The sequence below is a fragment of the Gaeumannomyces tritici genome (assembly GCF_000145635.1).
Source record: "Gaeumannomyces tritici R3-111a-1 unplaced genomic scaffold supercont2.1, whole genome shotgun sequence".
In the NCBI taxonomy this organism is placed as follows: Eukaryota; Fungi; Ascomycota; class Sordariomycetes; order Magnaporthales; family Magnaporthaceae; genus Gaeumannomyces; species Gaeumannomyces tritici.
In genome coordinates, this window is record NW_008804545.1 from 5,737,727 (window position 1) to 5,764,835 (window position 27,109).

Here is a 27,109-nt window from a genome sequence, read left to right on the forward strand (position 1 = left end):
GTGGGAACTGTAGCACAGCACATCGACGCCCATCCAAGGTTCTAGACTCCAGCCCTTGTTTGTGTGCGCGCGCCGTGTGTGCCCCATCAGGTCATGAGCCTTGTGCTGTTGGCGCACACAACGGGGGCGGCGGACGACGGATGGGAATACCAAGCCCAATATCCATCCAGACCGGAGACAATGACGAGGGGGTAGAAACCGAACGAATGCTTTGGAAGGAAAAGGAGTTCAGGGTTTTCTCGGCCTCGTGGCTGTCGATTTTTCCTTTCTTGCACCAGATCGCTGAATTCTCCGGCCATCTTTGTCAGATCGAACATGGCTGTGCTAGCCAACCCTCCATGTGCCAACGCTAGACTGGGGCATTATTACTGTCATGATGCTCGTTTCCCGGGCGGGCTTTCGAGCTGGCCAAGTGGTGTGTTTTGATTACGTTTCTCTGGCCATCATTGTGTAAGCCAAAGCGGCCACGGCGGCTTGAGCCTGAACGGGCCGCCCTCGCCGCGCTCTATCGCGGGAAACAGCATTGAATCCTGGACGCTTGGCAACAATGAAAGAACGTGTCTTGTTTGGGTCGTGTAATCCTACCGGATGGAGCTGGGCAGGCAGATCATCTAGGTACCAGCCACAGCCAGCCAGGCCCGGTTCCTAAGTCAAGCGAAACACGACACGGCGCCTGCTTGATGAAATGAGGAAGCGTCAAGCGCCGGGCGTCCGAGGGCCCCGGGCTGCCTATTGGCTTATCGGGCGCAGGACAGAGTGACGAGAGGGGGGCCGGACATGTTTGTGTGTGTGTGTGTGTGTGTGTGGATATTGACGATGGTGTGCGTGGTGGTGACTGGCGCACTCAGTGGTGGCATGGGCATGGCATGGAATGGTGGCAGGAGCTGCGTATGCGTGCGTCTTCTTCTTCACACCCTCTCGCCCTTTTTCTGGCCTGCTGGCTCTTGTCTCGGAAAGGAAAGGACGGGAGAGGATCCAGCTGGCCATCCATGCTTGGTGCCTGCAGGTTACTGTGTGCCTACCTGTTCTTGGAGTTACCTAATGCACCGTATTCTACAGCGTGTGTATGCCAACCCACTGGCTGCGGTTTCTGCGGTCACGTTTCCTGCATTCCAAACCTTCTTTGGCCGCTTCGGTTTCTGCCCCGGCTCTGTTTTTGTTCCGGTTTCGGATCCTGTTTTGTGCATTTTATTATTATTACGGTATAGCACCGTCTGAATTGACAAGCAGAGCATTGGCCTCGCTGGAGGGCTCCAATCCCAAAATAAATGGTTGATTGCCCCTGGAAAGACACACACGCACCCGGCGGCGCCATCCTCCCTCATCTCGACTGCGAGACACAGGCGCCACCGTCCAGGAAGAATGCGGGTACCTTGTTTCCCTCCCAATCCGATGCCGATGGGGGCAGCGCGCGGCAGGGAACGGACACGAATCCCCATTGGTTGAAGAAAGAAGAAAAAAAAAAAACTCCTGTCTGCCCATGGCGTACCGCCATCGGGCATGTGCGAGTGCTGGATGTTTCCAGCCTTCCTTTACCACCTAGCCGGTCGACGACAGGGGGGCTATGCGTTGTGTGCTCGCTGAAGAGGGCAGCGATCTCCGCTCGATGCCTTACCTAGTTCCGGTGCCAGGCGTCGTCTTGCCTTCGGAACCTCGATTCCAGCCCGTTCGCAAAATGGATGTGTGTGTGTGGGAATCCCAAGGACAATAGAGGCTGCAGGGGGGCAAAGCTGGGCGACCCGCCCCCCACCGTCCCATCCGTGCCAACACACCAGTCGAGGGAGGAACCTTGCCCGAGCTAGGCAAAGCAAATCGAATAAGTAGCCGATATTGATTCTGTATTGGAGGGACAAGGGAGAGAGGGGCCAGGGGGCATGCGCCTACGTTTTGGTAAATACCTACGTGATTCCGATTCGATCCAGTTTGATTCGCATGGACAGCAGCTGCCGACCCCTCACCGCGTAGGATGTAGCTAATCCCACATCGCGGCAATCATCATCATGCTTGTCTCGCTGCTCTAGCGGAGACGGCTAATTTGGCCCAGTGTCTTGCCTGTTGACCGTGTACCCCAAAATGTGGCATCGCAGCGTCCCCTCGTGACACTCCTCTGGCCCAGCCAACCCCGTTTTCTTTGAGGGGAAAGCACACGCAGGGGGAAGGATGCGCATGTCGGTCGGTATACATGCTGCACTGTACGTCCATGGGCCAGGAGAAATCAAGCGAGGGTTGTCAAAGGCATACCAGACACACACTGCTCAGAGCCGTGTAACTGGTAGCTGCCCTGTGCCAGCGAGATTCCGCCCGTTGCGTCTAGTTTGGCCCCTCTCTAGGTATTGAGTCCTTCTTTTGGTGCACGCCGACAAATCTAATCGTGGCCCATGTACGGTGAAGACCGACGCGGCGTGCGGTTGGGTCGAGGGCCCCATCAGTCGCCCTCATTGTCAGGTGTGGGGGAGGGGGTAGGGCAGACAAAGAAAATGGAGGAGAGCCAGCCCCGAGTGATGCAACCATGTGGACGGACTGTCGGGCGGCGCCGTGCGCGGGTGAAGTGCGTAAAAAATGGTCATGGATGGAGGAGCCCTTTCTCCGAGAAAAAAGAAAACACATCAGGTGCCAGGCCGCCTGCGTACGCGGGCACACGCAAGCGCGCAGCCCGTTTTCGCCATGCTTTGCCCGCCTCGTTCTTTGTCTCTCTCGTCTTTTCGTTCGTCGCTTTTGCCTACATGCGCCTTTTCTGTGGCGGATGGAGGTGAGGTGAACACAGACGTGGGATAGGTGGAGTCTGCTGTGCTGAGAGGAAATAAATGGGTCACAGAGCCGTTCCTGGAGGCGGCATTGTGGCAGCGTACGAACGGCAGAGAGTGGGCAGAGAGCGAGGGCACATGGATGGGAAGGAGGGGAAAGAGGGGAAGCTGAGGAATGATAGAGCCAGATGAGGACGGTTCTCCATATTCCAGCGCGCTGGTAAGCTGACGAGAAAGACCCAGTGGCCAACTGGTTTGCACTGCTCGACGCATCACATCCCCCGTTACCTGTATTCAGTTCTCTGTAAGGAACTCACTTGTCACTGAAACTCACTTTGGCAGCGTTTTCCAGGCGCTTCAAACAAAAACAAAAAACAAAAATAAAAAGGCGGCCATTCCAAGGCCGAGCGAGAGCCCATGCAGGCAACTGTGGCTGAGCGACTTGTGGACACACACGCCCGCACGTCCGCCTGGCACCCCATCCATCCATCCCCGGCCGCTGGCCTGGTCCAACAGAGCGCCTGGGGTGCCCCTATCCACGCACGGTAGCCCGACCTGGCCGGGCTGGCCCCCCTCCCTGCTGCCCTGGGAGGGCGGCGGCGCTGTTCCGCTGCTCCTTGCCGCTGCTCTGCGTGGGATTCCATTCAAATTTGGGGGCGACCTCTCGCTGCTGCGGCCTTGCAATTTCTCCCTGTGGGAATGTCATTTTGGGACATGTCTGGTACGGGCAGGTAGGGTAGGCGGTAGGGCCCATGCGGTGAGGCTAGCACTTGTCGCCCTCGCAACTCGATCGTAGAAAAGGATAGGAAAATAAAACAAGCAGGCAGCAAATGGAGACGGCCAACTCTGCTCAGCGGAAAGAGACAGAGAGACAGACCTGGCTCGCCTTCTACCAAAAAGCCCGCAATTTGTCACCCTTCAGACAATTTGGACCTTTGGCCAAGGTTCGCTGGGAGCCTGGGCTTTGCCCACTTCTGGACACTCCCGCCTACTGGATTTGCCCGCGTCTCAGCTGTTTTTATATTTTAGCGATTATTCCTTTTTTTTTTTCGTCCACATCTCGCGAGCAGGGAAGCTTCGAGGTTCGGGCCCAGCTGATGACAAGTGGGAGAAGGGAGGTACCTCCCTCCCACACCTGCCACGGCCGCCACCCTCGGACTGGCCACATGGATCGAACTTCCAACTGGCTGCATTGAGCAAAGCCCTCAACTTGCAAAGCTGACTGGCTGCCCAAAAAATTCCCATAATATTATCCCTGCCCGCATTTGCTGCCACCACCCGATCTTCAACAAAAAAAAAAGAAAGAAGGAACACTCACATACCACACATACCACATCAGCGAACAACCACCCCACCGACGGACACGATTCCAGCAATTTTGCCCAGAGACATTTTGGCTTTTTGGATTCTTGCTCACTTTCCTCCTCCCATCACTCTGCTGCCCCTTTTCTCTGTCTTGCTCGCCGCCGCATTCGGCCCCTTGAAGACTCGTCAGCTTTGCCCACCCTCGCCCTGGCTTGTATCCCCTCGCGATTTGGACGCGAGGAGAGGCCTCTCGCTGTTATCTACTCAAGAAGACACGAGGGATATTCCCTCAGTCAGGTTTTGGCAATGGCCTCGTCAAAGGTAGAAGAAGGTTCCCGTCAACCGGCGAAAATGTGACTGTGCTGCGGGCCCGGAGCTGCCGTGGAGCCCGCCATTTTACCCATGTCCAAACGAGTTCGCGATGCACCAGGACGAGCAGTGCTAACACACCCGTGTTACTCGCTGCCCTGCCCAGGAAATGCAACAAACCTCCAGGCCATTGACGCATCGTCCCCCGATATCCTCACATTCGAACGTCGCCGGGCTCCCAGGTCGGCAATCGCACTCGAGAAACAACTCCCACTCGATACTGGGCAGCTCGCTCAATGCAACCCACCGTATAACACGCCGGAAGAGCATGACGAACACGGCCGCCAACGTCGCAGCCGTCGCGGCCGTCATGGGGGAGGTGGTGGCGGAGGGCATGGACAAGGCTATGGCGCTTCCAATCACTATAAACAGCGGCCGTCGGAACACTATGTCGAAATCGGGCATCTCGCGCGCCATGCTCGCCGCCAGCCTCCCGTCACAGCCGCCTGTCGCAGAAGCCGGAACTGTCAAGGCCGAAGGGAAGCCAGAAGGACAAGATAGTGCAATCGACGATGGGGCCTCGACAGACGGAGAGACAACCCTGCAGGATGGCAGGTTACGCCGAGCCAGTGATGGCCAGCCCCTTGCCAAAGAGGGCAACAGCAGGAAGATGAACCGCGTCGAGCTTCGCTGCGAAAAGTGTGGCAAGGGATACAAGCATAGCAGCTGCTTGACCAAGCATTTGTTTGTGCCCATCCCCTGTGCCTCCCCACACTTGGTGTTGCCACGGTCCGCCGCGCTGGTCGCGTTGAAATCTCGGCTGTCTCGGTGTCGGTCCGTTAAAAGTGTTGCGAATGCGCCGTATTGACTTTTTTTGTGTCGTCCGCCAGATGGGAGCATACCCCAGAATGGTCCCTTACCTCCAAGCTGCTCATCTCGAAGCACCAACAAGTCCAACTCCTCGAGGCCGCGTCCGTGCTGGTCACCATGAACAACGGCCTCAATGCCTCGGCATCGCCTCCGGACTCTACCCGGGACTTCTTCGCCAGTGACCAAGATTCGGCCTCGCCCACCGCTTCCGGGTACTCGGATACCCATAACGACCGGAGCTCGGCCGACACGACCCCTCCGCCGCACATGGACGCTATGAGCACGACTGATGGGTCCTACCGTAGCACGTCGAAGCGGGATAGCAGCGGAAGCGTCTTTTCTCGCTCGTACCAATCGGCCCCTTCTGCTAGCTCCCTCGCGAGCAGTGCCCCCAATGGCTTTGCTTTCAACTATGGCCATTTCCGCCAACTTAGCCACGAACACCGACCGACGTCGTCGGGGAAGAACGCAACAGGGCAGGATGATCAAGAGTTGGCCGCGGCTGTCGAGCTTCTGAGTTGCAGCTTCGGGAGCAACAATGGCACCCGCTCCATGCAGGTGCCTTATGACGCTCCGCCTGTCCCACCGGTTCCTTCCCAGTATCTGGACCAGGTTACCGGGAGCAGCTTCATGACTGCCGGGACAAGCTTCATCAGCAGCTTCCCCAGGGGCGCCCCCATGAGCTTCGAGCGTGGAGGCGGCAAGTGCGCGATGCCACGCCGCGACGGCGCCATCAAGACTGAAGAGAGTGGCGATAGCGTCATGGGAGACGATGACGACGATTATATGCGATCGCGCGCTCGGAGCGACGAGGACGAGGAAGGCGTGTTCGGTCGCATGGAAGAGTAGGGAGGTGGCGCCATATCGGCCTCGGTCCCGGTAAATCTCGGCTCTGAAGGAGGAGCAAGAGACTGCGTGGGCGAGGCGTGGCCCGGCCTGGCCCTGCTTTCCTTTGTAAGTCTATAGTGAATACTGTTTCGGAGGTGGTTCGCTCCGCCCCTGGCACTCAGCACCGAAGAGTAGAGCGCGGCGTCGTCCTTGGCTAAAGGATGGGGCACGCAGCCCTACGAGGTTAAAGTGAGGGTCGGATGAGAGCGTCGAGTGAACGCCCGAGACAGCCGTTTTTTTTCAATACAATCAAATATTGAGAGCATCGACGCGGCACACTGGTGCATGCATACGACTACCTGTCACAGGCTCTTCGGTGATGATCCCGAGTAGGCCATGTTATTTGACTCTTGCTGTTGTTGGTTGCTGGTTTGTTTCTGGAGCTCTGCGCAAAGGAGGGTTGGTGGTTTGATGGGAGGCGGGCATCCATTCATAGGATATTATGTGTGGAAGACATCAACCTAGAGGCCGGAGATGAATGCGCATGGCAGCAAGAAGAGTGCATGCAAGCCTAAGTAGGGAAAAAATGAAGATGTATGGCGTCAAAGAATCGCGATAGGGTAAGAGCGAGTAGGTAGAGCCTCAAAATGCAGGTGCAGGCCTACTTTCCGAACCAGGCACAAAACATGGAGGAAGTCATCCGATGTGCTCGGAGCGACAAGAACGAACATAGGCACGACGGTCATGTTCTAAGCTCGGCCAGCCATATGATACTTGGGTTTTCGAAAGTTTGGTGTCTGTGGTGAGGGAAGAAAGGGAAGACGCAAGAGAGAATCAGGGTCTAGGCGAAAAGAGGGAACAGAAGGAAGGCGGGAAGACGGACAACCTCCCCACCGGCAAGTGGATGTCGTTTTTTTTCCCTCCTCGCAGGACGGGAATCCACTCCGTTGTTTTTGATGCCGTCGATGGCGGGCGGGCGGGGTCTTTCGATTCTGCTAGGGGGAAAAATGCATTGTAAACAAGGAGCGAGCAGACATGCAGGTCGGAACCTTCCCTAAATGCAATTTAGCAGCTTGGAAAATAAAATACAGGAGATAGAGCATGATAGGGATGGGATCGGTGTTAGTTGGGAAATACGGATGCAACGAAAGGCGACGGCTAGGACAAAATCTTAGAACATTTCCCGGTGCCGTCTGCTCGCAACTGGTGGGTATTCATTGCGCTGAAGAGGAGTGTGTAACCCCACTAGGCGGGGCTTGATTGGCTGAGCAGGGTAGCTTGTGCACGGTTGCCTGGCCGAAAGACAACTCGAGCGCCTGAACCCGAAAAACGACGTCACTCCAGCCCGTTCAATCAAACTCGATGACGATCGCGACCGCGACGTCGCCTTCAACAACAGGCAAGCTGTTCGCCACACTTGTTCATCGCATAACATCGCATCACATCGCAATAGGCGCCGCAAAGTGCCCTGCGGCAGCACCAGCTCCCAGCCCCGATAGGGATCTACCGGTGCTTGGGCGCTCTCTTGGCGTTGGCCCATCGCGGAATTGACGAGCTGCGGCGCAAGGCAGACTTTGAACGGGGGGAGGGGGACAACACCAACCCCAGAACGGACAACAAGGTTGCCGCGCGTGAACAGCCGGCGGCTGTGGCCTCTCCACCAGTCATGGACGCCGCCGACAACGTCCGCCATATTTTGGGGGCCGAAGCAGCAACGCCGAAGCCGTCGCGGCTGCCGCACCTGCTGCGCTTCCCCATCGTCATCGTCCTCAGCCTCGGGTGGTCCGCCGTCGGCTACTCGCTCATCTCCCAGTGGACGACGAGCGACGATGTGGCGGCCTTCGGCAGGGTCATATCCCAGGGGGAGATTCTGCTGCTCCTCGCATGGCGCGTGTAAGCCAACCCTTCCTGCCTACGGGCTTCTTCAGCTCGGACGAACATGAACCCGCAGGCTTGCGGATACGTCGGCCAGAAGGTGGTGCTGACAACTTGGTAGGTCCGAACTCTGTATCGCGTGGTACGGAAACTACGATGGCTACGATCTAGCGGCCTTGAGCACCCTCGCCTACGGTCCTATTGTAAGTACTTGCTTAGACACCCGGATCCTCTCCACTTCTTTCGTGTGACCGTAATCATGTACTACATTTTGAAGATTCGCTAATCCGCGGACCAGGTCTTTCTTTTCTCGAGCTTTTACCGCGTCCGGCCCTGGACCCTCGCTGCCAGTCTTGCGGTCGATGTTCTCTCGAGCGTCGCCCCGTTCGCGCTGCTGCGGCCCTTGTCCCCGGCGCACGCGGCCGCGGCAACGGTTCCGAACCGGGAACTACTGCAGGATGGCCCGATCAAGACCTTCACTACTCTTTATGCAACGGCAATATATGCTGTAGTCCCGGCACTCAGCTACAACGCTTGGTTGCGAAGGTCGCTGTTGCTCAACTTTACGGGCATCCCGTCCATCGAACCCTCCTTGTCTCTGGGCGCCAACTTTTTTACCGGGGCGCTCTTACTTCTCTTTGGGTATTCTGCGCGCGTATTCGTCTTCGACGCGGCTGTTGCTACGGGCACTACCCCCGAGGACGCGGTCGTGGAGGCATTCGATCCCGTCAGCGCAACGCTTGGCGAGACTCTCTGGCAGAATGTGTGGGGATTCCGCACGCAGACAAAGGTTGCGATTCGTCGGACGCTTGTGGTTGTGCTGGTCAGCTTCATCCGCACAACCTCTCAGTGCACTCTCACCGTCCAAGGCGTCGAGGTTTGGGGAGCCGCAGCGTACGCATCGGTCTGGGCGGTTGCGTCCATCGTGGCTGGCACCGCTATGGGGTTGGTCATAGATTGAAGGAGGATGTGACTTCCAGCGTGGAAACAGTCTCCTACAGGTCCATTTACGCTTCTTACATTCTGGGAGCCTGGAGCAGAGCCAGGCACCTATAGTTGTCTACTTGACATATGGGTGTCATGAACACACGCCGGGCACCCGGGCACTCGGACACTCGGGAGATTTCCTACCTACCGAAATCTGCGTCGTTTGAGCTTTCAATCATAATTATTCTGATGCCTAAAAAGAGGCAGGTAGTCGGGCTCTTGCCTGATTTCTAAGCAGCACTTTCAGGCAGACGCTTCGCTTGGGATCGCACCAGGCTTGGTTGCACAACGCCCGAACATGGCGCCAAACTCTGGCCGCATCGTCATATTTATTTCAATCTATCGTTTACACTATGGTAAATGTTTTGTGGATGGTAGGGCGCAGGCAGCAAGCCTCGTCTCTGCCGCAAAGGGACAGGGCGCATGGTAAGCTGAGCATTGAATGGTGTGATAGCCCCGGGGAAACTTGCCGCTGTAGTTCCTACAGCTTGTTCCTCTTGCGTCCTCTGCTAAGTTTTTTTTACCCGCTTCCAGGGAAAGCTTGGAACATCGCCTGTGGAGATGCTCGACGAGGGCTGGAGCGGCTGAACTCGCTAGCTGCTCTCAGCCCTACAATAATACCCGGCCTTGGTGGCGCCCCCAGCAGCTTGATTCAAACAAAGCGAATCAGGGATGATGGTCAGCCTGGTGCGCCCTGGCTGGGCATGCACCCTGTGGGTTCGGCTGAAGCGATTTCTGCCTTCCTGTCCACATCCGGAGATTTATCTCGGTAGCTTCGCAAACCGTCACATTGGCAAAACCACGAGATGGCCACGGTTCTGTTCCACATCCTGCTTGCCCAACGGCGGTGGCGCCCTCCCCCCCTGGCCCCGGCAAGATCGCGGGATCGGCGGCCTCAACTCACAAACCCGCACTCGCCGCACCTGATATTGACCGTGATGTGCATGTGTGGTGTGTGTGTGTGTGGATCCGGGAAAGGGCACCATGGGGCAGCGGGCACGTCCTAGGTGAACGGGACTCTTGACCATTCGTTCGCCCCATGTCCTATTCCTGGCCTCGAGCCTATACCGAGCTCTCCAGTCAACCACCCAAGTGCCCGCCTTAGGGCGTACCAGACCGTCTCCGCAGACCCCCCCCCTTCACAAAAACTCTCGCCGCAGCCCCGCGCATCACCCAATCAAAAACTTGCGGATGTAATAGACCCTCCGTGTGTGAGGTAGGTTCCCCCCTCCCATAGCCGCGGCGCGGCGCTGCCTGGGCTAGCCGCATGGTTGTCCGCGGCGCCAAGGAATCAGACGGCGGAAGCCTCCGCGAAGGGGAGACCTATCTCTCCCTGTTGCCCTGTACCGCGGCGTGACTCGACCTGTCACGTCATGTTACACGCTGCGCTGAGAGGCTGAAGTAGTATCGGGGGGGAGCTCCCGCCCGTAGCTCGCGTTGCCTGCTCCATGGGCGAGGGTGGGGGAGATCTACCTGGCGCCGGACAATCCTTCCTACCGAAAGATGGGCTTCCAAACTGGTTATCATACGCTCTGTACTGCTTGGTGCTATCGTTTTCCGCTTCATGTGTGGTAATATGAAAGGTACCGCTAGATACCTCCTCTAGCACTCAGCTGGTGGGGAAGGCTATGTCCTAGAGCGTGTCCATGGTCCCTTCTGTCAAGGGTGGGCTTTGTATAGTTGGGATAGGACTTGACCAGCGAGATTGATGGATTCTGCAGCAGCTACGGCCTGTGTGGCTGCCGCATCCTTTCATATAAAGCCCGGCGACCACCCAACTGTGGGTTGGATGGTAATATTAGAGGCATTCGTTATCACAGATTATCACAAGTTCGACAACTCTAACCCTCTCAGCAGTAGCATGCAGGCCCCGTCGCTCTCGACACACATCCTTATACTCTAGGAAATACGCATCATGTCCAAGTCCAAGGGAAAAGGGAGGTCCAAGAGAGGCGAGAAGCCCCTGACCTACACGTCAAGCACACAAGCAGAGTACCAAGACATGATGTCCACCTTCCCGCTGGAGACCCCAGGATACACGCCAGACACGTCCGTGGCGGCCGGGTCCTCATCGGCGGGGACGACGCCGCAGACGGCGTCGTCCCACGACGAGGGCGGCGTCATAAGAAACCCGGCCATCGAGTCCTCAGAGTCGATTGAGCTGTCTGGTCCCATGGAGGTTGACGGCTCCGTCAAGTCCGGGGGCTCGGTAGCCTTCTACGGTGACTTTTCAGTCCGCGAGAGGATCGAGGCCTACGGAGACATCGCCCTCCAGGGCAACATGACGTGCAAGTGAGCTGGACCTTTTGAGCGAATAAGGAGGTAGGCTGGATGATCTAATGCGTCATGATGATGCTGATAATCCCATCCCTCTCTCCAATAGTGACAGAGTAAAGACTATGGGAAGCATGAGGGTCACCGGAGATGCCCTCTTCAGGTCAGTATGAATACTACGTGGATTCTCGCGTGTGCCGAAGCAAGGAATATCTGACCAGAACAAAACGACACAAAATAGGAGCAAAGTTGAAGTGTACGGCACTCTGGAAATCGTCGGCAACGTCGAGATAGCCGACACCATCGAAGTATGGGGTGCTGTGAGCATCCATGGACATCTGTAAGGACAGACCCTTAGCGACATGTTGAGAACGTATTCCCGCGGACGGCCAATTTCAATCGTTGCTAACAAAATAACACAATCAAAGAAAATGCAGGACACTCGTTGCGTATTCATCGGTGACAACGGTCGGCGACGAGTCAAGCTACGAGGCTGAGGAAGGGGAAACGATTTGGGGTGCCAGGATGATTAAACGTTATCAGATCTAAGACCAAGGTGAGGGACCTGGCAGGAATACGGCGTTTACTTTTGTCTTTTTGTTTCCATAGGTTGTTTGTACAGATCTTGTAGATTTGCCTAGAGTCATGCGAAATAGACATACATTGAAGATTTCCCATGTCGGAATGAGCACCTGGAAGTAATTCATCTAGTGCAAGTGAGGTGGTTGTTTGGTGTGCTCCTGCCTCATCCTTCTCAGAGTCACAGACACGCAGGAGTCACATTGGAGGTGGGGCTAACCTCAAACGGACCCAGAGTGGACCTTGCTTGCCACAGTGGGGGTCCGTGCATTAGCTCTGCAGTGGGAGCCACCAATGACGGGAACGCGACAACGGGCTCGCGCAGTGGACGTCGTTGATCACGACCTCGCCTTGGCCATCACTTCGCACCTCGAACTTATCGAGCAACAAACCTCACCAGCCCCGCCACCGCTGCCTGCTTTGACACGGCGCATCCCGTCGTATCCTATCGTATATGGCGACGATTGCCATGATACACCTCGAACCTGCCACCCTTTAGGTTGCTACAATATGGCGGCTATCATGGCCACGCCCGCGCGCCAGGACGGGGAGCTTTCCCCCCGCCAGCATGCGCCGGCATCCATGGAGGATGCTATCAACTCGCTCGGCTCCATGAAGGACGGGCTGGGTCCCCTTGGAATGAATTCCCTCGACTTGCGCGCCGACCCCGATGCGCAGGCCACCATCACCGACTTCCTCGACTTTACCGAGTACCTCCCGGCCGACATGACGCGCTCGTTGACCTTGATCGGCAAGCTCGACCAGACCTATATCGACGCGTCCAATATCGTGCACAACCTGACGAAGAGCTGGGGCGAGCTCCCAAACACCCCCGCCGACGAGCGCCCACACCCGGTCCAGCTGAGGGCCGAGATATCCAAGAACCTCGGGCATGTTATGAGCTCGCGTACTTATGCCCATGCCGAGGCCGCGCGCATGGCCGAGAATGCCACCCGCCACTACAATCGCGCCAAAATCATCGTCGCAAAACTGCAGACGATGCTTGAGAACTACCCTACCGCAGAGGAGCAACAGAAGAGCCCCGTGCTGGCAGCCAAGACCGCGCAGGCCTCTCGTGCGAACAAGATGGGTGTACGTCTCGACGGCCGCAAGGGGCGCAGCGGGCGTTCTGTGCCTCGCATCACCGTCCCAGGAGAGGTCCTACCGCCATACGACCTCGATTTTGCAGCGTATGGCACGGACGAGGAGAGCAGCTCCGAGGACGAGGACGATGAGGATGACGAGGATGACGACGAGGCCACGGCTGCACCGTCGGCTCTGGCTTCTCAGCCGCGCGCCAAGGCCGTCAAGAACCCCAAGCCCCCAAAGACACCCAAGCCGCCCAAGGGCTCTGTCGCTGCGCAAGGCGTGTCGAGGCCGACCCAACCAGTCCCGCCAATGTCAAGCCTGAAGCCACCACCAGAAAACGCTGTGGTTGGCAGCGCAGATGCCCCGTGGCTTCAGCTTACCGCATGGGAGCTCGCTAGACTCAGGAAACGTATGAAGAAGAATGCGCAGTGGAGTCCTAGCGACACAATGATAGCACGGGAGCTGAAGGCCCTCGGTCGGGGGCCCGAAGCATACAACAAGGCGAAGCAGCTAGCGGAGGAGCAGGGAAAGCCCTTTGAGGCCACAATCCCAGCATCGATACCTGGTGCCGACGGAGTCGAGCATCCACCAATGGGTGCGCTCAGCCTGGATGCGGCGCTGGCCGCCGAGGACAAACAATCAAACAACCGCGGCCTGAAGCTAAACGTAGCCAAGAAGCTCAAGAAAGAGAATCTCGCCAAACTCGCCGCGGAGCTGGCGGAGGAGTCCGCGCGGAAGATGGAGCAGGAAGTGAATGCTTTGCTGTTTCCCACGCCTCAGAAGCAGCCGGAGAAGCCGGGCCCGGAACCTGCAAGTAGCAGAAATCCACGCAAGTACGGCGGCCGCAAACGGAAGCGCGATTCAGTAGCGGAGCCGGAGGATGAGAAGCCTGGCAGCGGCGGTGGCGGCGGCGGCGGCGGTCCTGCGCCTGGCCCTGCGGAAACCCCGTTGCAGAAGCGCACCAAGACCGAAACCCCCGTTCCTCTTCCGCAGCAGGCCCCCAGCCTTGCTAGTGCATCACAAGAAAGCCAACTACAGCCACCGCCCGTGCCCAACCCACAGTCCACCAGCCCGATCCCCATCCCTGTCTTGGCGCAGGAACAGCTTTCTGTGACTTCAGCACAGACGTTGTCAAACTCACCACCGGCTTCGGCAGTGACTGTCACCACTATCGTGCCAGTTAAGCCCCCCGCAGACTTGGTGGTGCCGCCCCAGTCTCCCAAGAAGTCTACCACGCCCATCTTGCCGCCAGTCAGAGAAACGCGTAAGAGCAGCCAAGCGGTCAAGAAAGAGCAGGAGCAGGAGCAACAGCAACCACAGCAGCAGCAACCACAGCAGCAGCAGCAGCAGCAGCAACAACAGCTTCAGCTGCAGCAAAAAGAAATCATGCTGCCCGTAGTGGTTGCGGCCTCCAGCAAGCCTGCCGGGTCGAGTTCTAGGGCAGGCACGCCGAGCGCCCTGGGAAGCAGCCGGCCTAGCTCACGAGAGAAGGCTGGAAGCTCGGAGCCCCCACAGTCTCTGGCCTCGGACCGGCCACGACGAACTAGTACCGCGCGTAACACGCCAGCGCCTGAACAGCGGCAGCACGGGAAACCGCAACGGCCTAAGCGCCCGGCACCCGGAGTCATCAGCCGGACTATTTCGGGCGGCAGCAGCGCGGTGGGGAAACGCAAGGCGCCCACAAAGAAGAAGTCGACGCGAGTAGCTTCCTTGTCTCATATCAGGAAGTGCGGAGGCGATGCCGAAGGTGGTGAAGTTGAGGTGGACGATGAAGGCAACGCGATCGACCCTGAAGAGGAGAGGTATTGTCTCTGCAACAGAGTCAGTTTTGGCACGATGATTCAATGTGAGAACGTAGAGGTAAGTTCGATATCTTTCCTCTTGGACTACTCAGATCCCGACATTGCTCCCCAACTGACACATGCCATTCGTTTTAGAACTGCAAACACGAGTGGTTCCATTTGGAGTGTGTGGATATGGACATCCTCCCGGCTAGGACGACCAAGTGGTACTGTCCAGCCTGCAGAAAGCTGCTCAATATCGGAGAGAAGGGTGAAGTCAGTGCCCGTGGCGTTAGAGCATGATGGCTCCCTCAATAACAATTCGATGCGCTCCAGGGCTTTATGCCGGCAGACCCGATATAATCATCGGGCAGGATAGTCTGCACCCAGCCAGCCTACTACCTGCGTTCTGTCGTTGGGCAAGCTATGTGCTTTCTTCTTATGTCTTTTTTTTATTATCTCTTATCATTTTCTAGGGCGAGTTGCAAAAGTTCAATGATGTGCCAATACGTTTAGCCAAGGATGGGATGGTTTCTCGGGATGTTACTTTTATCCTCTTTTTCTTCATGTTCTCCTTGTTTTTGCCAGTCTACAAAGTTCAAAGACGGCCTTGTAGCACTGGCGAACCTTTAGATTAATCTGAAGTCCAACTTTCCGTGCGATACGTGACAAGCTCACCGGGGAAAGGCTCAGCAGTGCCTATGTAAGGTACCTAACTAGGCATGTAGGTACATGCCTATTTTGGTAGATTGGATGTTGCTTCGCAAGGCGGCAGCCCGTTCCCGATGCCCTGGCCATGAAACACCACAGCGCAACTCTATTCGCGGTGCCCGTGAAAACGTCACGCTTGGCTCCAATCGTCTTGGGTGTCGCTGCTCGGCACGTAAGTATATATCGTCATTAGTTCCCCACGACCAATGGGACAGGCGAAGCCCCTACATGTTGCAGGTGCCTGTCCAACGTGGCTCCAGTCAACGCTGCGCACCCACCCACCTCCTCCTCCCGATCACGTCCACCCCCTCAATACGATTGTCCTCACAACGCCATCCTCACAACGCCATCCGCTATGACGTCGAACTACTCCCCCGTCCTGCCCGTGGACTACAAGGACGACCATGGCATCAAAGAGTTCATTGCTGAATTCTTCAAGATTTCGGACGACCCAGAGCAGAACGAAGCATGGGTTGATTACTACCGTGACAGCGGAACCTTTGTCTTCAACAACAAGATCTCAAAGGGTCGAGAGGGTCAGCAGCGGATCCGTTAAAGGATACCTCACACTCCAAAGTTGTCATTTTGCCCTCTTTTGGCGCTGGATGCGATGAGCTGACAGACTGTTTCCCCCACCGTGTGTGTCCCTTCCTCCCTTGGCAGACATCCGAAATGCCCGAAGTGCCATGTGGGATCAAGTTGCGACGAGGAAGCACGTGGTCGAGAAGGCGGTGCCGGCCAGGTTCCCGTGCCCCAAAGGCGAGGACTGCCTAGATCTGACGCTCTTTGGTACGGTGCACCAGACGCTTAAGAGCGGCGACACCGTGTCGGTCGATTGGGTCTCCCACGGCCGGCTGAAGCGGGAGGGAGGCAACGGGTGGCAAATCGCATATTATCGGGTGTACGCCTTGATGTAAGTCGGTTCGCCTATTTTGGGGGAGTACAGTAGTCGCTTCCTCTTGGTTGTTGTGTAGGCGGTTACCAGGGTGGTGGCAACGGAGTCAGGCGGGTACCTACAGCTACAGGTTGGGGGAGATCTCCAACAAGAAGGCGTGCATAAAAGACGGTCTGGCGGCATCAGTGGGGGAGAGGTTGTCTATTCCATTTGCGTTGGGGTGCGTGGGTGCTGAAGTTGGCGCGGTGGGCACTGCGGGTCCTCGACCGAGACGGCAAAGCCAGCTGGGGAGGCCAGCTGGAGGACAGCCCCAAGACGCAGCAAGTTGCGTCACCTGTTGCTCCAGTGGGGTCATCAAAGGTGATCAGGTGCCGTATCTATTCGTTAGGGACGGATTACAAGGTGCAAGGAAGGGGGCCCGCTATCCACGGCCTCCGTCTCCCTAGGACCAAGGTCTCGACCAAACCGTAGCCAGGGCGTTGGCTAGAAAAAGGGGCCGGAAGGGGTCAGCGAATCTCGCTCGTTCAAGACATGGCTCGAAGTGGTGTCAGCCACACAACGTGACTTGGTCAGCGACGGCCAGTGAGAAAGGAGAAAAAGAAGAAGGAAGAATATCATAGAAGAGCGCAGACATACTGCCAACTCGAGCACTGCACAGTTGACCTCCATGACTGGCAGCGGCGACAGCGGGTGGCCGATATGGAGCCCCAGCACGGGCACCTGCAATTCCAGCCCCGGACCTGCGACATCAATTGCCGTGCTGCGTTGCAGCAATTGGCACCCGCACTGTACCATGGGGGAACCCAGCCGACTGGGGTTGTGGACATGGAGGTCCGGCGCACTGCATTGCCCAAGGCCAGGCCAGAACATGGGAAGCTGAACAACTCACCTTGAACCACCCATGTATTACAGGAGGCCTTTTTACGCAGAGTTATGCCTCGTTGCTTCCGGTTGGACACCGCCTGCGTGGCTGCTGCATCCAAGGCCTGGCTGCCAAAAGCCAAGCTGGCTGCTGCATCCAAGGCCTGGCTGCTAAAAGCCAAGCCACGAAGCAGGAGAGGCCACGGGGGGCTGCGTGACTGACTGGACCCCTCCCTCGATGCGTAATCCAGCTGTCTCACCACCTCACCTATCTGCCCGGGCCCCATGCTCCACTCACCTTATCTGTTCGCGGGGTTCGGGTCAGCCACTCATCCACCCACGCTCCCCAGTACATTACTGGTACTTGCACACCGACCCAGTCACCGGCCCCAGCGCTAGTCCATCCAGGTATGTCGGGTATTGATCCTCCAGCTAGGCCGCTTCCATCCCAGGCACAACGCGGTACTTGGAGGGGTGGTACCTTCCCAAAGAGGTGGAATGCAGGCAGCATTGGACAAAGGCGGATGCCCGGGGGGCCTGCAGCTTGGGCCTGACAAGCGTGGGACGCGGGATGTCTGTTTCTGTCCTGGCAGATCCGTCGGTCGCTACGACCTCCGACCTTCCTCGCACCGCCCGCCGTCATCTGCCTGTTGCATCATCACTGAAGTGTCATACCGATAACCGTCCCGTTCTGCCTTCGCATCACGAGCATCCCTTCTCCGCGCATAGTATCTTGTCGTCTGCCCATTCGTATCTGCATTCCCTTTCTTTGCCCTTTTTCTCCTGTCATAGACTTGTGTTTGCTTGCATCCAAAACACCAGATCCCCGACGGGCAGTGCCTCCTTGGAATTCCACTCCTTTGTTGCTTCCCGCCCCCCCCGAGATAGGGACTGAATACCCACCCACCCGTAATACGCGCCATTTCCCGCGCCCGGCTGTTTCCTCCCACCTCGGCCCCTCTCTCACTCTCGAGTACGTCGCGAAACGAAACCAACGGGAACTTGATCGTCCAGCGACTTGTCGATATACACCCCAGCCCGCCGTTTGCCGGGCCTCGAACCATATCCCTGCACACTTCGGCCGCCTTGTCGCCGCGGTGACTCTTCCCCGACTGCCTAGCCCCTCCACCTCCCTCGACTGCCCCGGACTCGCCTGAAAGCGCACTCCGTCTGTGCAAGTCCCGGAACCGAACCCGGCGGCTAGGTGCAGGAGACTGCCCTTGGCCAGCTCTGCCAGGCAAAGGCGACTATATGCCTAGTACGTAGGCCGCTTTCCCCCGCTGTGCGCCCCGCGCTCTCGTGACACCGTCTCGCCTGCCATACAACCGACTCTCGCCTGAAAGGGCTATACTTGGACGCCTCCACGTCTGTCTACATCGGCAGGCAGTTGCTATCCGTGTAGTTCTTTGGCTAACCACGCACCCCATGCGAACAGAAAAGTCGAAGAAAGATGTCAAAGAGAGCGGTGCAATCGCCGCCGCGGTGTCAAGGCATGCTGCTGGCCAGTTCTCGTACGTTTCACCATATGGCCGTTGGGGAGAGGGTAGTGGCCACGCTTCCTTTCGTTGGGAGGGCGCCTTATCCTGTCGCATCGTGCAGCGCGTCTCGTTTTTCGACTGCCTACGTCTTCTAATATTGTTTGGATCAGCAATAGTGGCCTCAGCGTACCCAGAGGCTTTTCCTCAGACTCTTCGTCCTCCTCAGTGCAGTCGCCAGAGATGAAGCCTGTCGCGACTCCGTCGTCAAATGGCAACCCGACCTCGCCCATCCTGGACGCCATCACGAGCGCTTCATTCGGGACAAACATCACCGCTCCGAGCGTGGCCAACGAGTGGATGGCTTCGAGGGGCACGCCTGGAATGGCGGGCTCGCCGGGGAATCTCATAAGCCTCATGGGCGAGTCGCCGCCTACTCAGCCGTCGTCCTACGAGGATCCGCGGTCAATGCCCTATGGATGGGCGTCTCCGCGACCGTATATGAACAGCCAGCGTCCATCGCCATCTCCTCCGTCATCGGTGGGCCGACGGCCGCTGAGCTATCATATGGATGCTCAGTACCAGTCATCCGACCCCCACGCAAAGCCGGCTTCTGCAGCTGTTCGCAGAAGCTCTCTGCACTCTCACTACGCCCAGTCTCGCGGCAGCCCCAACCCTCCTTTGCCACACGAGCCGCAGCCGCACTTCTACGGCGTTCCAGACCTAGGATTCGATATCCTGCCGCAGGGCCTGAAGGCCGGCGATCGAGGTTTCCACTTTGCATTTGACAAGATTCCAAGTGCGGGGCTGGATCGCACCCCCGGCAAGGATAATGTCATTGTCGCTGGGTATGAGGGCGGCCTGGAAGTATTCTCGGTTGGCAAGCGTGGTCTGGAGCCGCTCGTCGGTTTGAATGGCCTGCGGGGCGGCGTTCATCACGCTGCAATCTTGCCCTGGACGTCCTATGGCGACAACCGTGACGTCTTTCCGCTTGTAGCGGTCGTCGTGCATGGGCCGGTGCTGCAGCCCCCTGCTCCGGACGCAAGCCCCGAGACCACGGACGAGGCGACTTCCGACGAACGCCACCAACCCACAGCGAAGGGCGGCAGCGCCACCGTCGAGTTTTACCAAACCTCGGTGGAAGTATACTCGCTGAGATCCAGTAGGTGGGTGGCTACACTGCTCGAAGCACCCAAGGTCCCTGTCAGCACCCCCATCACAAGCGCCACCTTCAGGCCGCCACCGCCGTCAGGGGCCTTCCAGATCAAGGCAGATGGGGGTACCATCGTCGTTTCGTCTGGCGTGACCGGGGAGTGCTGGGTCTACCGGCAAACCTTTGCGGGGCCGCAGGAGGGAGGCATCGCTTTCAAATGTGCTGGCAAGCTTTGGACCGCTCTCCAGCAGCCAGTGAAAGGTGACACTCAGCAGGAGGCGGAGAGAAATCGAGTGTCGACGCTGAGACCAAACGCCAGATCTCCCATAATTTCGCTACGGGGTCGATGGATCGCCTACTGCCCCGCGGCACCTTCGTCGCATATATCTTTGCGGGCTGCTGTGACAGTTCCTCTGCATGGAAAGGCCCCGGGTGTGGCAACAGTAACCCCTCCACCGCTGCCTTCAGTCTCTTCCGAGATCGACCTGCCCATATCCGATAGCTTGGTAAACAAGATTATGCGGGATGCGACGCAGGAATTCATCCAGGGCGCCAAATGGGTCGGTCAGCAGGGCTGGCAGGCCTTCAATACCTACTGGAACGGCCCGACTAACTCGCGGGTCGCGGCCCGCTCGCCCCCTCTCGGCTCGCAGCCGTGGGTGAGCGGCGGCTACGGAAATCGCCAGGAGGCATCTCAGTTTCCACCCACCCACGGCGCCATGACCCCGGTTGTCTCGAAAGAGCCCGGTATTGTCTCCATTGTGGACGCTGGGACGCTGGGCCTCTCGACGGCGCTTCATCCCATCGCCTCTTTCTCTCCTCCCTTCGGATGTAGCTTCCTGAGCTTCAATCCGAGCGGGCTCGCGCTATTCACGGCAAGCAGCAAGGGAGATGTGCAGACGGTGTGGGATCTGATGCGCATCCAATACGCTAAGAGCTCCCCGCTGCAGGCGTCGGCGGTGGTGGCTGTCCAAAACGGCTCGAGGGTGCGACAGGTTGCTCAGTTCTCACGGCTAACCGTGGCACGTATTGTCGACGTCTCGTGGACAAAGCCTCATGGGGAACGTGCGGCCATGATCACGGAACGGGGCACTGTGCATCTCCTGGACATGCCGTCGAGCGCATTTACTTGGCCACCCCCGCGCCGGCGGGTGCCACCGCAGGATCCGGCTGTGTCCCCGTCTGAGGCAAAGCATCCGGCTGTCTCCATGGCGTCCTCGGCCTTCACCACGGCTCTGGGCGTGGCTCGTCCCTTGATGGCCCGGCCCCGAAGGAGCAGCAGCAATGTTCCTCAGTTGACCAGCTCGAGCATTGTTGATCATGCCAGCCACGGCGGGAAGGCTATTGTTGCCACTATCAGTCACTCTCTTGGGAAGACGGGCAGCGCGATCAACCAGCTCCGACACACCGGCGAGAACCGGGCCTCCTTGCCCCTGACGATTCTTCCACCGGCCGGGGCTTGTGCTGCTTGGATAGCTGGGCGGAGGAACCATCAGCTTCATGTTCTCGGTGATGGACTGGTGCGGGCGTTTCCAAACCGCACACGAAAGAAGCCGTCAGTATCGGATCGGAGCCGCACACCATGGTTAACACGGTACAGAGACTACAAGGTTCCCGGCTTACCAGAGGACACGATCGCAGATGCTGTCAAGCGCTTTCTCGATCTCGATGGCTATCTCAACCTGACGGAACGGACCATGGACACCAACAATAACACGATGATTCTTGATACTAGGCGCCGGGCGCCACAGCACGACGCCAGTGCCGAGTCGGCGATTCCACAAGCCGAGATCGAGTCCAGCGCTCCGTACCAGCCATTCCATACCGACAGGCGGGTCGCCCTTTACAATTACTCCGAGCTCAAAGGCACTCATGAGTCAACAGAGGACCGACTGTCTGCCTTTCTGGCGAATGCCATCCTCGAAGAGACGCCGGCTGCGCCATCGTCTTCAAGGAAGAAGCACAGGCACCCTCGAGCCAAGACGGGCAAGACGAGGGCGGCCAGCGATGGTGGCTGGGTGTTCGGTCAGGTGCTGGACACGGTCAGGCTCGAGACGGGTCACCTGCAAGTTTCGGACGGAGAGTCGTTCAACACCAGCTCCAACGGGACTAGGGCTCTGCCTCCGTCGGCTATCGAGAGGGTGTTGCAGCACGTGGGCGAGAACGATGAGCAGATTGTTATCACGACTCGGCGCCGGAGAGGAGGTGGTAACCGGGCGGCTGATGATGATGACGACGGTTTCTTCGAAGATGACTGTGAGGTGCTTGATTTTGCTGATCAGAGAGTTTAGACTCTGATGTGGCGACACTGCACATGTCAGGCCTGTCTCGACGGCCTTCCCTCCTCCCCACTCTGGGTTTCCTTCATTCCTTCATTCCTTCCTTTGCTCTTTTTCTTCTGCCACGCCACCAAAGCATGAGGATAACCGGACGGTCTCAAGTTGAATTGATTGTCAGAGCAAGTTGCGAGGATACATGTTTGGGGGTACTCCATGCTTTTTGCGTGTTACATTTAGTTGGAGACGTGCTCTCCGCCACGTTCGCTTCTTGCATTCGCCTTCAGCCCTTTGCGCAGTAGCTGGAGACTGGGAAAGTGTCTGAGCTTGCTGCAAGAGCGACTGTCGCAGTCCCATAGGTAGAGGGTTGGGGGTACTCGGTCAGTAGGTAGCTAGCAGCCAGCGCAAGAACAGGCCAAATAATATGCCTACTGCAAGATACAGGTCTCAACACCCGTGTCAAACCGGCAAGGAGATGGTCTAAGTAAACTCCATTCTCCAGAGTCTTTCAATGGTCCACAGGATGCGTGTCTGATGTCAAACGAGGTACCGATCAATGATACCACAACCTTGGGTTATCCTACAAAGCGATTTCTGAACGCGAAGTGTTCGTGACAGATGCACTGGAGCGAAAGGCTCGCTGATTTATGTGCACCCTCCTCTAACCCCAGCCATGATACAATCGAGATGTATGTTGGTAATCTCCATAGGTTTTCGCCCATCCGAGATATCGCCGGAGTAGGAGGCTGCACGTAGCTCCCACCGCTCAAGCCTTCTTCTTTATCGCCGCAGCCTTGGCCTTGGCGGCCTTTTTCCTGTTGCTGCGGATCATGACGACGCTGAGGAACGAGCCGACGACGGCGGAGCCCAGGAGGATCAGGATGACGGGTATGCGGATGGCCCAGACACGCGGAGGGAAGACGTTCTGGAGCGGGTGGTCCGAGTCGACAAAGGGCTGCGAGGAGGGGTTTCGTGACTTAGCGGACGGGATCATCGTCACGGACCGGTCGGGCGTCGAGGGAGGGAGCGAAAGGCTTGGTCGCGAGCACCCAAAGCTTACCATGATCAGGGTCCACACGCTATAGTAGAGGAAGACGACGGACGCGGCCACGAGCATGGCGAGACCGACGAGTTTGTCGAGCTGTTGGCGAGAGAGGGGGGCGGCGGCACATGGCAAGGCGCGCGTTGGTTAGCGACGTCTTGGAAAGGGCGCGGCGCATGGGAAAGGGGAAGGGTTTACCATTGTCGCAACTGGAAGATTTTTGGTCGTGTTACGTTTGAGCTGGTCTACGGAGAAAAGGAGCGTGTTGCGGGATAAATGAAGGACAGTGGACGAGCTCTCGCGACGGAGGACGAGCGAAGCAGACTTGGCGTCGTGGCCACGTTGGGTGCTTTTTTTGGCGATGGGATTTGAGGTGCTAGTTCGAGGTAGGGGGTAACTACGGAGAGCGTCAGGGGTGTGGCGCGCTGGGCCCGTTGTGGGGCGGGGCGTCCTTTCAGCTGCCGGGAAGACCCTGGCGAGTCGAAGACCCACAAGGGAGAGTTGTGTCGTGAGCGCGCACCAGCCACCTGATAATGGTCAGTTGTGGCGCCCGATACAAATAATTTCGGGAAACTGGGACTGAGCCTCGCCAAAGCTTCTGTAAGGTCTCGCGATCACGCAGGTAAAAAGGTAACCAACACAGGTCGCGTTTGGTCTGACGTCAAAAACCAAAACGACCTTCGCACCAGACATCGAGATCGCATCGACTATCGGAAGATTTTTCGATAACCGCCCACGCGTGCATCGAGTTCGCCAACGGCAGGATGGGGTCGCCCGGGTCAGGCGCGTCGTCGCCGAGAGCGCGTTCGCCGGCTTCGAAGCCCCTCCCGCTGGACGACGAGCGGTCGCCAAAACCTGTCGACACGAAACAGCCACGGGGTGGGCGCGATGATGAGGGGCGAGGAGAAAGGCGGGCGGGCGGCGGCGGCGGCGGCAGAGGAAGGGGAGCAGGGCGGCACGAGCGCGGCAAGCGAGAGGGCGGCGGTGGCGACAAGTACCGGCCGGCGCGGCGCGAGCGGACGCCGCCGCCGGTGGCGACGGAGGAGCAAAAGCAGGCGGCGGCCAAGGCCGAGTACGAGCGGCTGCTGACGGCGCGGTCGGGGGGCACGTACGTGCCGCCGGCCAAGCTGCGGGCGCTGCAGGCGCAGATCACTGACAAGTCGTCGACGGCGTACCAGCGCATGGCGTGGGACGCGCTCAAGAAGAGCATCAACGGGCTCATCAACAAGGTCAACGTCAGCAACATCAAGCCGCTCGTGCCCGAGCTCTTCAACGAGAACCTCGTGCGCGGCCGCGGGCTCTTCTGCCAGAGCGCCGTCAAGGCCCAGGCCGCGTCGCTGCCCTTCACGCCCATCTACGCCGCCCTCGTCGCCGTCGTCAACACCAAGCTGCCCCAGGTCGGCGAGTTGCTGCTGCGCCGCCTGGTCCTGCGCTTCCGCAAGGCCTTCCGCCGCAACGACAAGGCCGTCTGCCTCTCGGCCACCACCTTTGTCGCCCACCTCGTCAACCAGCAGGTCGCGCACGAGATGGTGGCCGCCCAGATGCTGCTCCTGCTGCTCAACAAGCCCACCGACGACAGCGTCGAGATCGCCGTCGGCCTGACCCGCGAGGTCGGCCAGTTCCTCGAGGAGATGAACGCGCCTATCGCGAACGTCGTCTTTGACCGCTTCCGCGACATCCTGCACGAGGCCGACATCGCCAAGCGTACCCAGTACATGATCGAGGTGCTCTTCCAGACCCGAAAGGACCAGTTCAAGGACAACCCGGCCGTGCGCGAGGAGCTCGACCTGGTCGAGGAGTCGGACCAGATTAAGCACTTTGTCGAGCTGGACGGCGAACTCGAGGCCGAGGACACCCTCAACATTTTCCGCGCCGACCCGGACTATGAGGCGAACGAGGAGAAGTACAAGAAGCTCAAGGCCGAGATCCTTGGCGAGGGCTCCGACGACGAGGACGACAGCGACGACGAAGATGACGACTCGAGCGAGGACGAGGCCGAGACGACCGAGCAAAAGGCAGTCGATATCCAGGACCGGAGCAACGCCGACCTGGTCGCACTGCGGAGAACAATTTGTATGTGTGCCGGCCGCGCTAGGGTTTGACGTCGAAGGACCGTTGCTGACCAGCTCACCCCCGCAGATCTGACCCTGATGTCCAGCATGGATCCCGAAGAAGCTGTGCACAAGCTGATGAAGCTCAATCTGTAAGTGGTGGCAACAAGCCAGCCCGCGCCCCTGCGCCAAAAGACGAGGCCGGCTAACACATGGCACACAGACCCGCTGGCCAGGAGCCTGAGCTGCCATCGCTCATTGTCGAGTCGTGCGCGCAGGAGCGGACCTACTCCAAGTTTTACGGAGCCATCGGCGAGCGGCTGGCCAAGATCAACCGGCTCTGGACCGACCTCTTCGAGCGCTCATTCGAACACTACTACACCAACATCCACCGCTACGAGACCAACAGGCTGCGCAATATCGCCCGCTTCTTCGGTCATGTCTTTAGCACCGACGCCATCGGCTGGCACTGCATGTCGGTCGTGCACCTCAACGAGGAGGAAACCACGTCGGCAAGCCGTATCTTTATCAAGATCCTGTTCCAGGAGATCTCAGAAGCTATGGGCATGCCTAAGCTGGTGGCGCGCACCAAGGAGGAGCAGCTCCGGCCTTACATGGAGGGCCTCTTCCCCCGCGACTCGGCCCGCAACGTCCGCTTCTCCATCAACTACTTCACCAGCATCGGCATGGGCGTCCTGACGGAAGAATCGCGCGAGTTCCTGCAGAACATGCCCAAGCCGGCCCTGCCCGCGGCTCGCGCCGCCGCCGACCACTCGGACTCGGAGTCGTCGTCGGGCTACTCGTCCTACACGGGATCCTCGTACTCGTCGCGCTCCCGCTCGAGGTCCCGCCGGTCGCGTTCCTACTCACGCTCGAAGTCTCGATCTCCTGCGCCACGTCGCGGGAAGGCCGTGGCCAAGAGGCCGTCCCCATCGCGGTCGAGATCCCGCTCCCGCTCCATCTCCAGGTCTCGGAGCCCCGCACCTCGTCGAGGCCGCTCGTACAGCCGTGATCGGTCCGCATCGGCCGGCCGATCCCGCTCCCGCTCCCACTCGCGGTCGCGATCGAGATCCTATTCGCGATCGCGGTCCCGCAGCCCGCAGCGCCGCGACGCGCCCCAACATCAGCAGCAGCAGCAGCAGCAGCCGCCGCCGCAACAACAAAACCAAGCACAGCCGGCCCAACAGCGCGGCCGCCAGCGCTCCTACACGCCCAGCGACCGCAGCTTGAGCCGGAGTCGCAGCCGCAGCTACAGCAGGAGTCCCCGCGGCCGGTCCTATACCAGGTCCCCGGAGCCCGCAAAGGCGCGCGGCGGGCCAACGGTAGCAACGCGAAGGCCTGTTTCGGCGGACAGCAAGCGGTCGCTATCCAGGTCGAGGTCCCGGTCCCGGTCCAGGTCGAGGTCGCCTGTGGCCCCGCGCCGGCGGCGAGGTTCCTCTTATAGTCGCAGCCGCAGCCCTATCAGGGACAGAGGTGGTGGTAGTGGCGGTGGCGGCGGCTCAGAAGGGAACGCGGACAAGGGCAGCGGACGTGATGCGCGAACCAAGGCGGCGCCGAGGCGCGGACGGAGCTACTCCCGCTCCGTGAGCCGATCCAGAGCCAGGTCCAGATCCGGCACGGCGTCGCCGTCGCCGGGCCCGTCCAGGCGGCGGAGGAGGGCGTCGTCCAGCGTCAGCGACACGCCGAGGAAGAGACGTCGGGAGAGCTGAGCCAATGCGGGGATAGGCTCGGGCTGCGGAAGGGATAAAGGCTCAGGTCCCGAGAATGGGGGGACCCACGTCGCAGTGTCCGAGGGGAGGCTCGGATGTTTCAAAGGCCGCCCGGGAATTAGACTGTTTGTAATATAGTATCATATCAGGTCGAAAAGGGACCCCGACGGAGAGGGAGGTGTACAGGAATGAACCCGTAATGGCGAAGACGAATATCCAGACGAAAATTCTTTGAGTTGTGCCTTGTTCTTTTCTGCCATGTAAGATTTCTGCAAACATTATCTCACGTTTTCCA

The 27,109-nt window shown here is 58.6% G+C and overlaps 9 protein-coding genes across 9 annotated transcripts; 7 read left to right on the forward strand and 2 right to left on the reverse strand.

Annotated features, from left to right (window-relative positions):
- Positions 1-3,220: 3,220 nt before the first annotated feature.
- GGTG_01818 (hypothetical protein) lies at positions 3,221-3,576 on the reverse strand. Its single transcript, XM_009219589.1, has one exon. The coding sequence runs from the start codon at positions 3,496-3,498 to the stop codon at positions 3,277-3,279; it is 222 nt and encodes a 73-aa protein (XP_009217853.1). The 5' UTR covers positions 3,499-3,576; the 3' UTR covers positions 3,221-3,276.
- Positions 3,577-3,814: 238 nt separating this feature from the next.
- Positions 3,815-6,381, forward strand: GGTG_01819 (hypothetical protein). The gene is made up of 3 exons (XM_009219590.1): positions 3,815-4,370; positions 4,525-5,102; positions 5,249-6,381. Exons 1-3 carry the CDS (start codon positions 4,356-4,358, stop codon positions 6,075-6,077), a joined length of 1,422 nt encoding a protein of 473 aa, XP_009217854.1. The 5' UTR covers positions 3,815-4,355; the 3' UTR covers positions 6,078-6,381.
- A 1,341-nt stretch (positions 6,382-7,722) lies between these two features.
- GGTG_01820 (hypothetical protein) lies at positions 7,723-8,892 on the forward strand (the record flags this gene model as incomplete). Its single annotated transcript, XM_009219591.1, has 3 exons — positions 7,723-7,949; positions 8,053-8,134; positions 8,230-8,892. 3 exons carry the CDS (start codon positions 7,723-7,725, stop codon positions 8,890-8,892), a joined length of 972 nt encoding a protein of 323 aa, XP_009217855.1.
- A 1,941-nt stretch (positions 8,893-10,833) lies between these two features.
- On the forward strand, positions 10,834-11,869 carry GGTG_01821 (hypothetical protein; the record flags this gene model as incomplete). The annotated part of the gene is made up of 3 exons (XM_009219592.1): positions 10,834-11,210; positions 11,302-11,532; positions 11,621-11,869. 2 exons carry the CDS (start codon positions 10,834-10,836, stop codon positions 11,363-11,365), a joined length of 441 nt encoding a protein of 146 aa, XP_009217856.1. The 3' UTR covers positions 11,366-11,532; positions 11,621-11,869.
- Positions 11,870-12,097: 228 nt separating this feature from the next.
- On the forward strand, positions 12,098-15,305 carry GGTG_01822 (hypothetical protein). The gene is made up of 2 exons (XM_009219593.1): positions 12,098-14,720; positions 14,798-15,305. Exons 1-2 carry the CDS (start codon positions 12,282-12,284, stop codon positions 14,942-14,944), a joined length of 2,586 nt encoding a protein of 861 aa, XP_009217857.1. The 5' UTR covers positions 12,098-12,281; the 3' UTR covers positions 14,945-15,305.
- A 370-nt stretch (positions 15,306-15,675) lies between these two features.
- On the forward strand, positions 15,676-17,387 carry GGTG_01823 (hypothetical protein). The gene is made up of 3 exons (XM_009219594.1): positions 15,676-15,888; positions 16,016-17,231; positions 17,271-17,387. The coding sequence occupies exons 1-2, from the start codon at positions 15,708-15,710 to the stop codon at positions 16,267-16,269; spliced, it is 435 nt and encodes a 144-aa protein (XP_009217858.1). The 5' UTR covers positions 15,676-15,707; the 3' UTR covers positions 16,270-17,231; positions 17,271-17,387.
- On the forward strand, positions 17,383-22,579 carry GGTG_01824 (hypothetical protein). Its single transcript, XM_009219595.1, has 3 exons — positions 17,383-18,366; positions 18,544-18,619; positions 18,763-22,579. Exons 1-3 carry the CDS (start codon positions 18,360-18,362, stop codon positions 22,025-22,027), a joined length of 3,348 nt encoding a protein of 1,115 aa, XP_009217859.1. The 5' UTR covers positions 17,383-18,359; the 3' UTR covers positions 22,028-22,579.
- Positions 21,924-23,432, reverse strand: GGTG_01825 (dolichyl-phosphate mannosyltransferase polypeptide 2). Its single transcript, XM_009219596.1, has 3 exons — positions 23,253-23,432; positions 23,073-23,153; positions 21,924-22,967 (listed from the first exon to the last, which is right to left on the reverse strand). Exons 1-3 carry the CDS (start codon positions 23,253-23,255, stop codon positions 22,779-22,781), a joined length of 273 nt encoding a protein of 90 aa, XP_009217860.1. The 5' UTR covers positions 23,256-23,432; the 3' UTR covers positions 21,924-22,778.
- A 179-nt stretch (positions 23,433-23,611) lies between these two features.
- Positions 23,612-27,109, forward strand: GGTG_01826 (hypothetical protein). The gene is made up of 3 exons (XM_009219597.1): positions 23,612-25,127; positions 25,194-25,257; positions 25,329-27,109. The coding sequence occupies exons 1-3, from the start codon at positions 23,819-23,821 to the stop codon at positions 26,812-26,814; spliced, it is 2,859 nt and encodes a 952-aa protein (XP_009217861.1). The 5' UTR covers positions 23,612-23,818; the 3' UTR covers positions 26,815-27,109.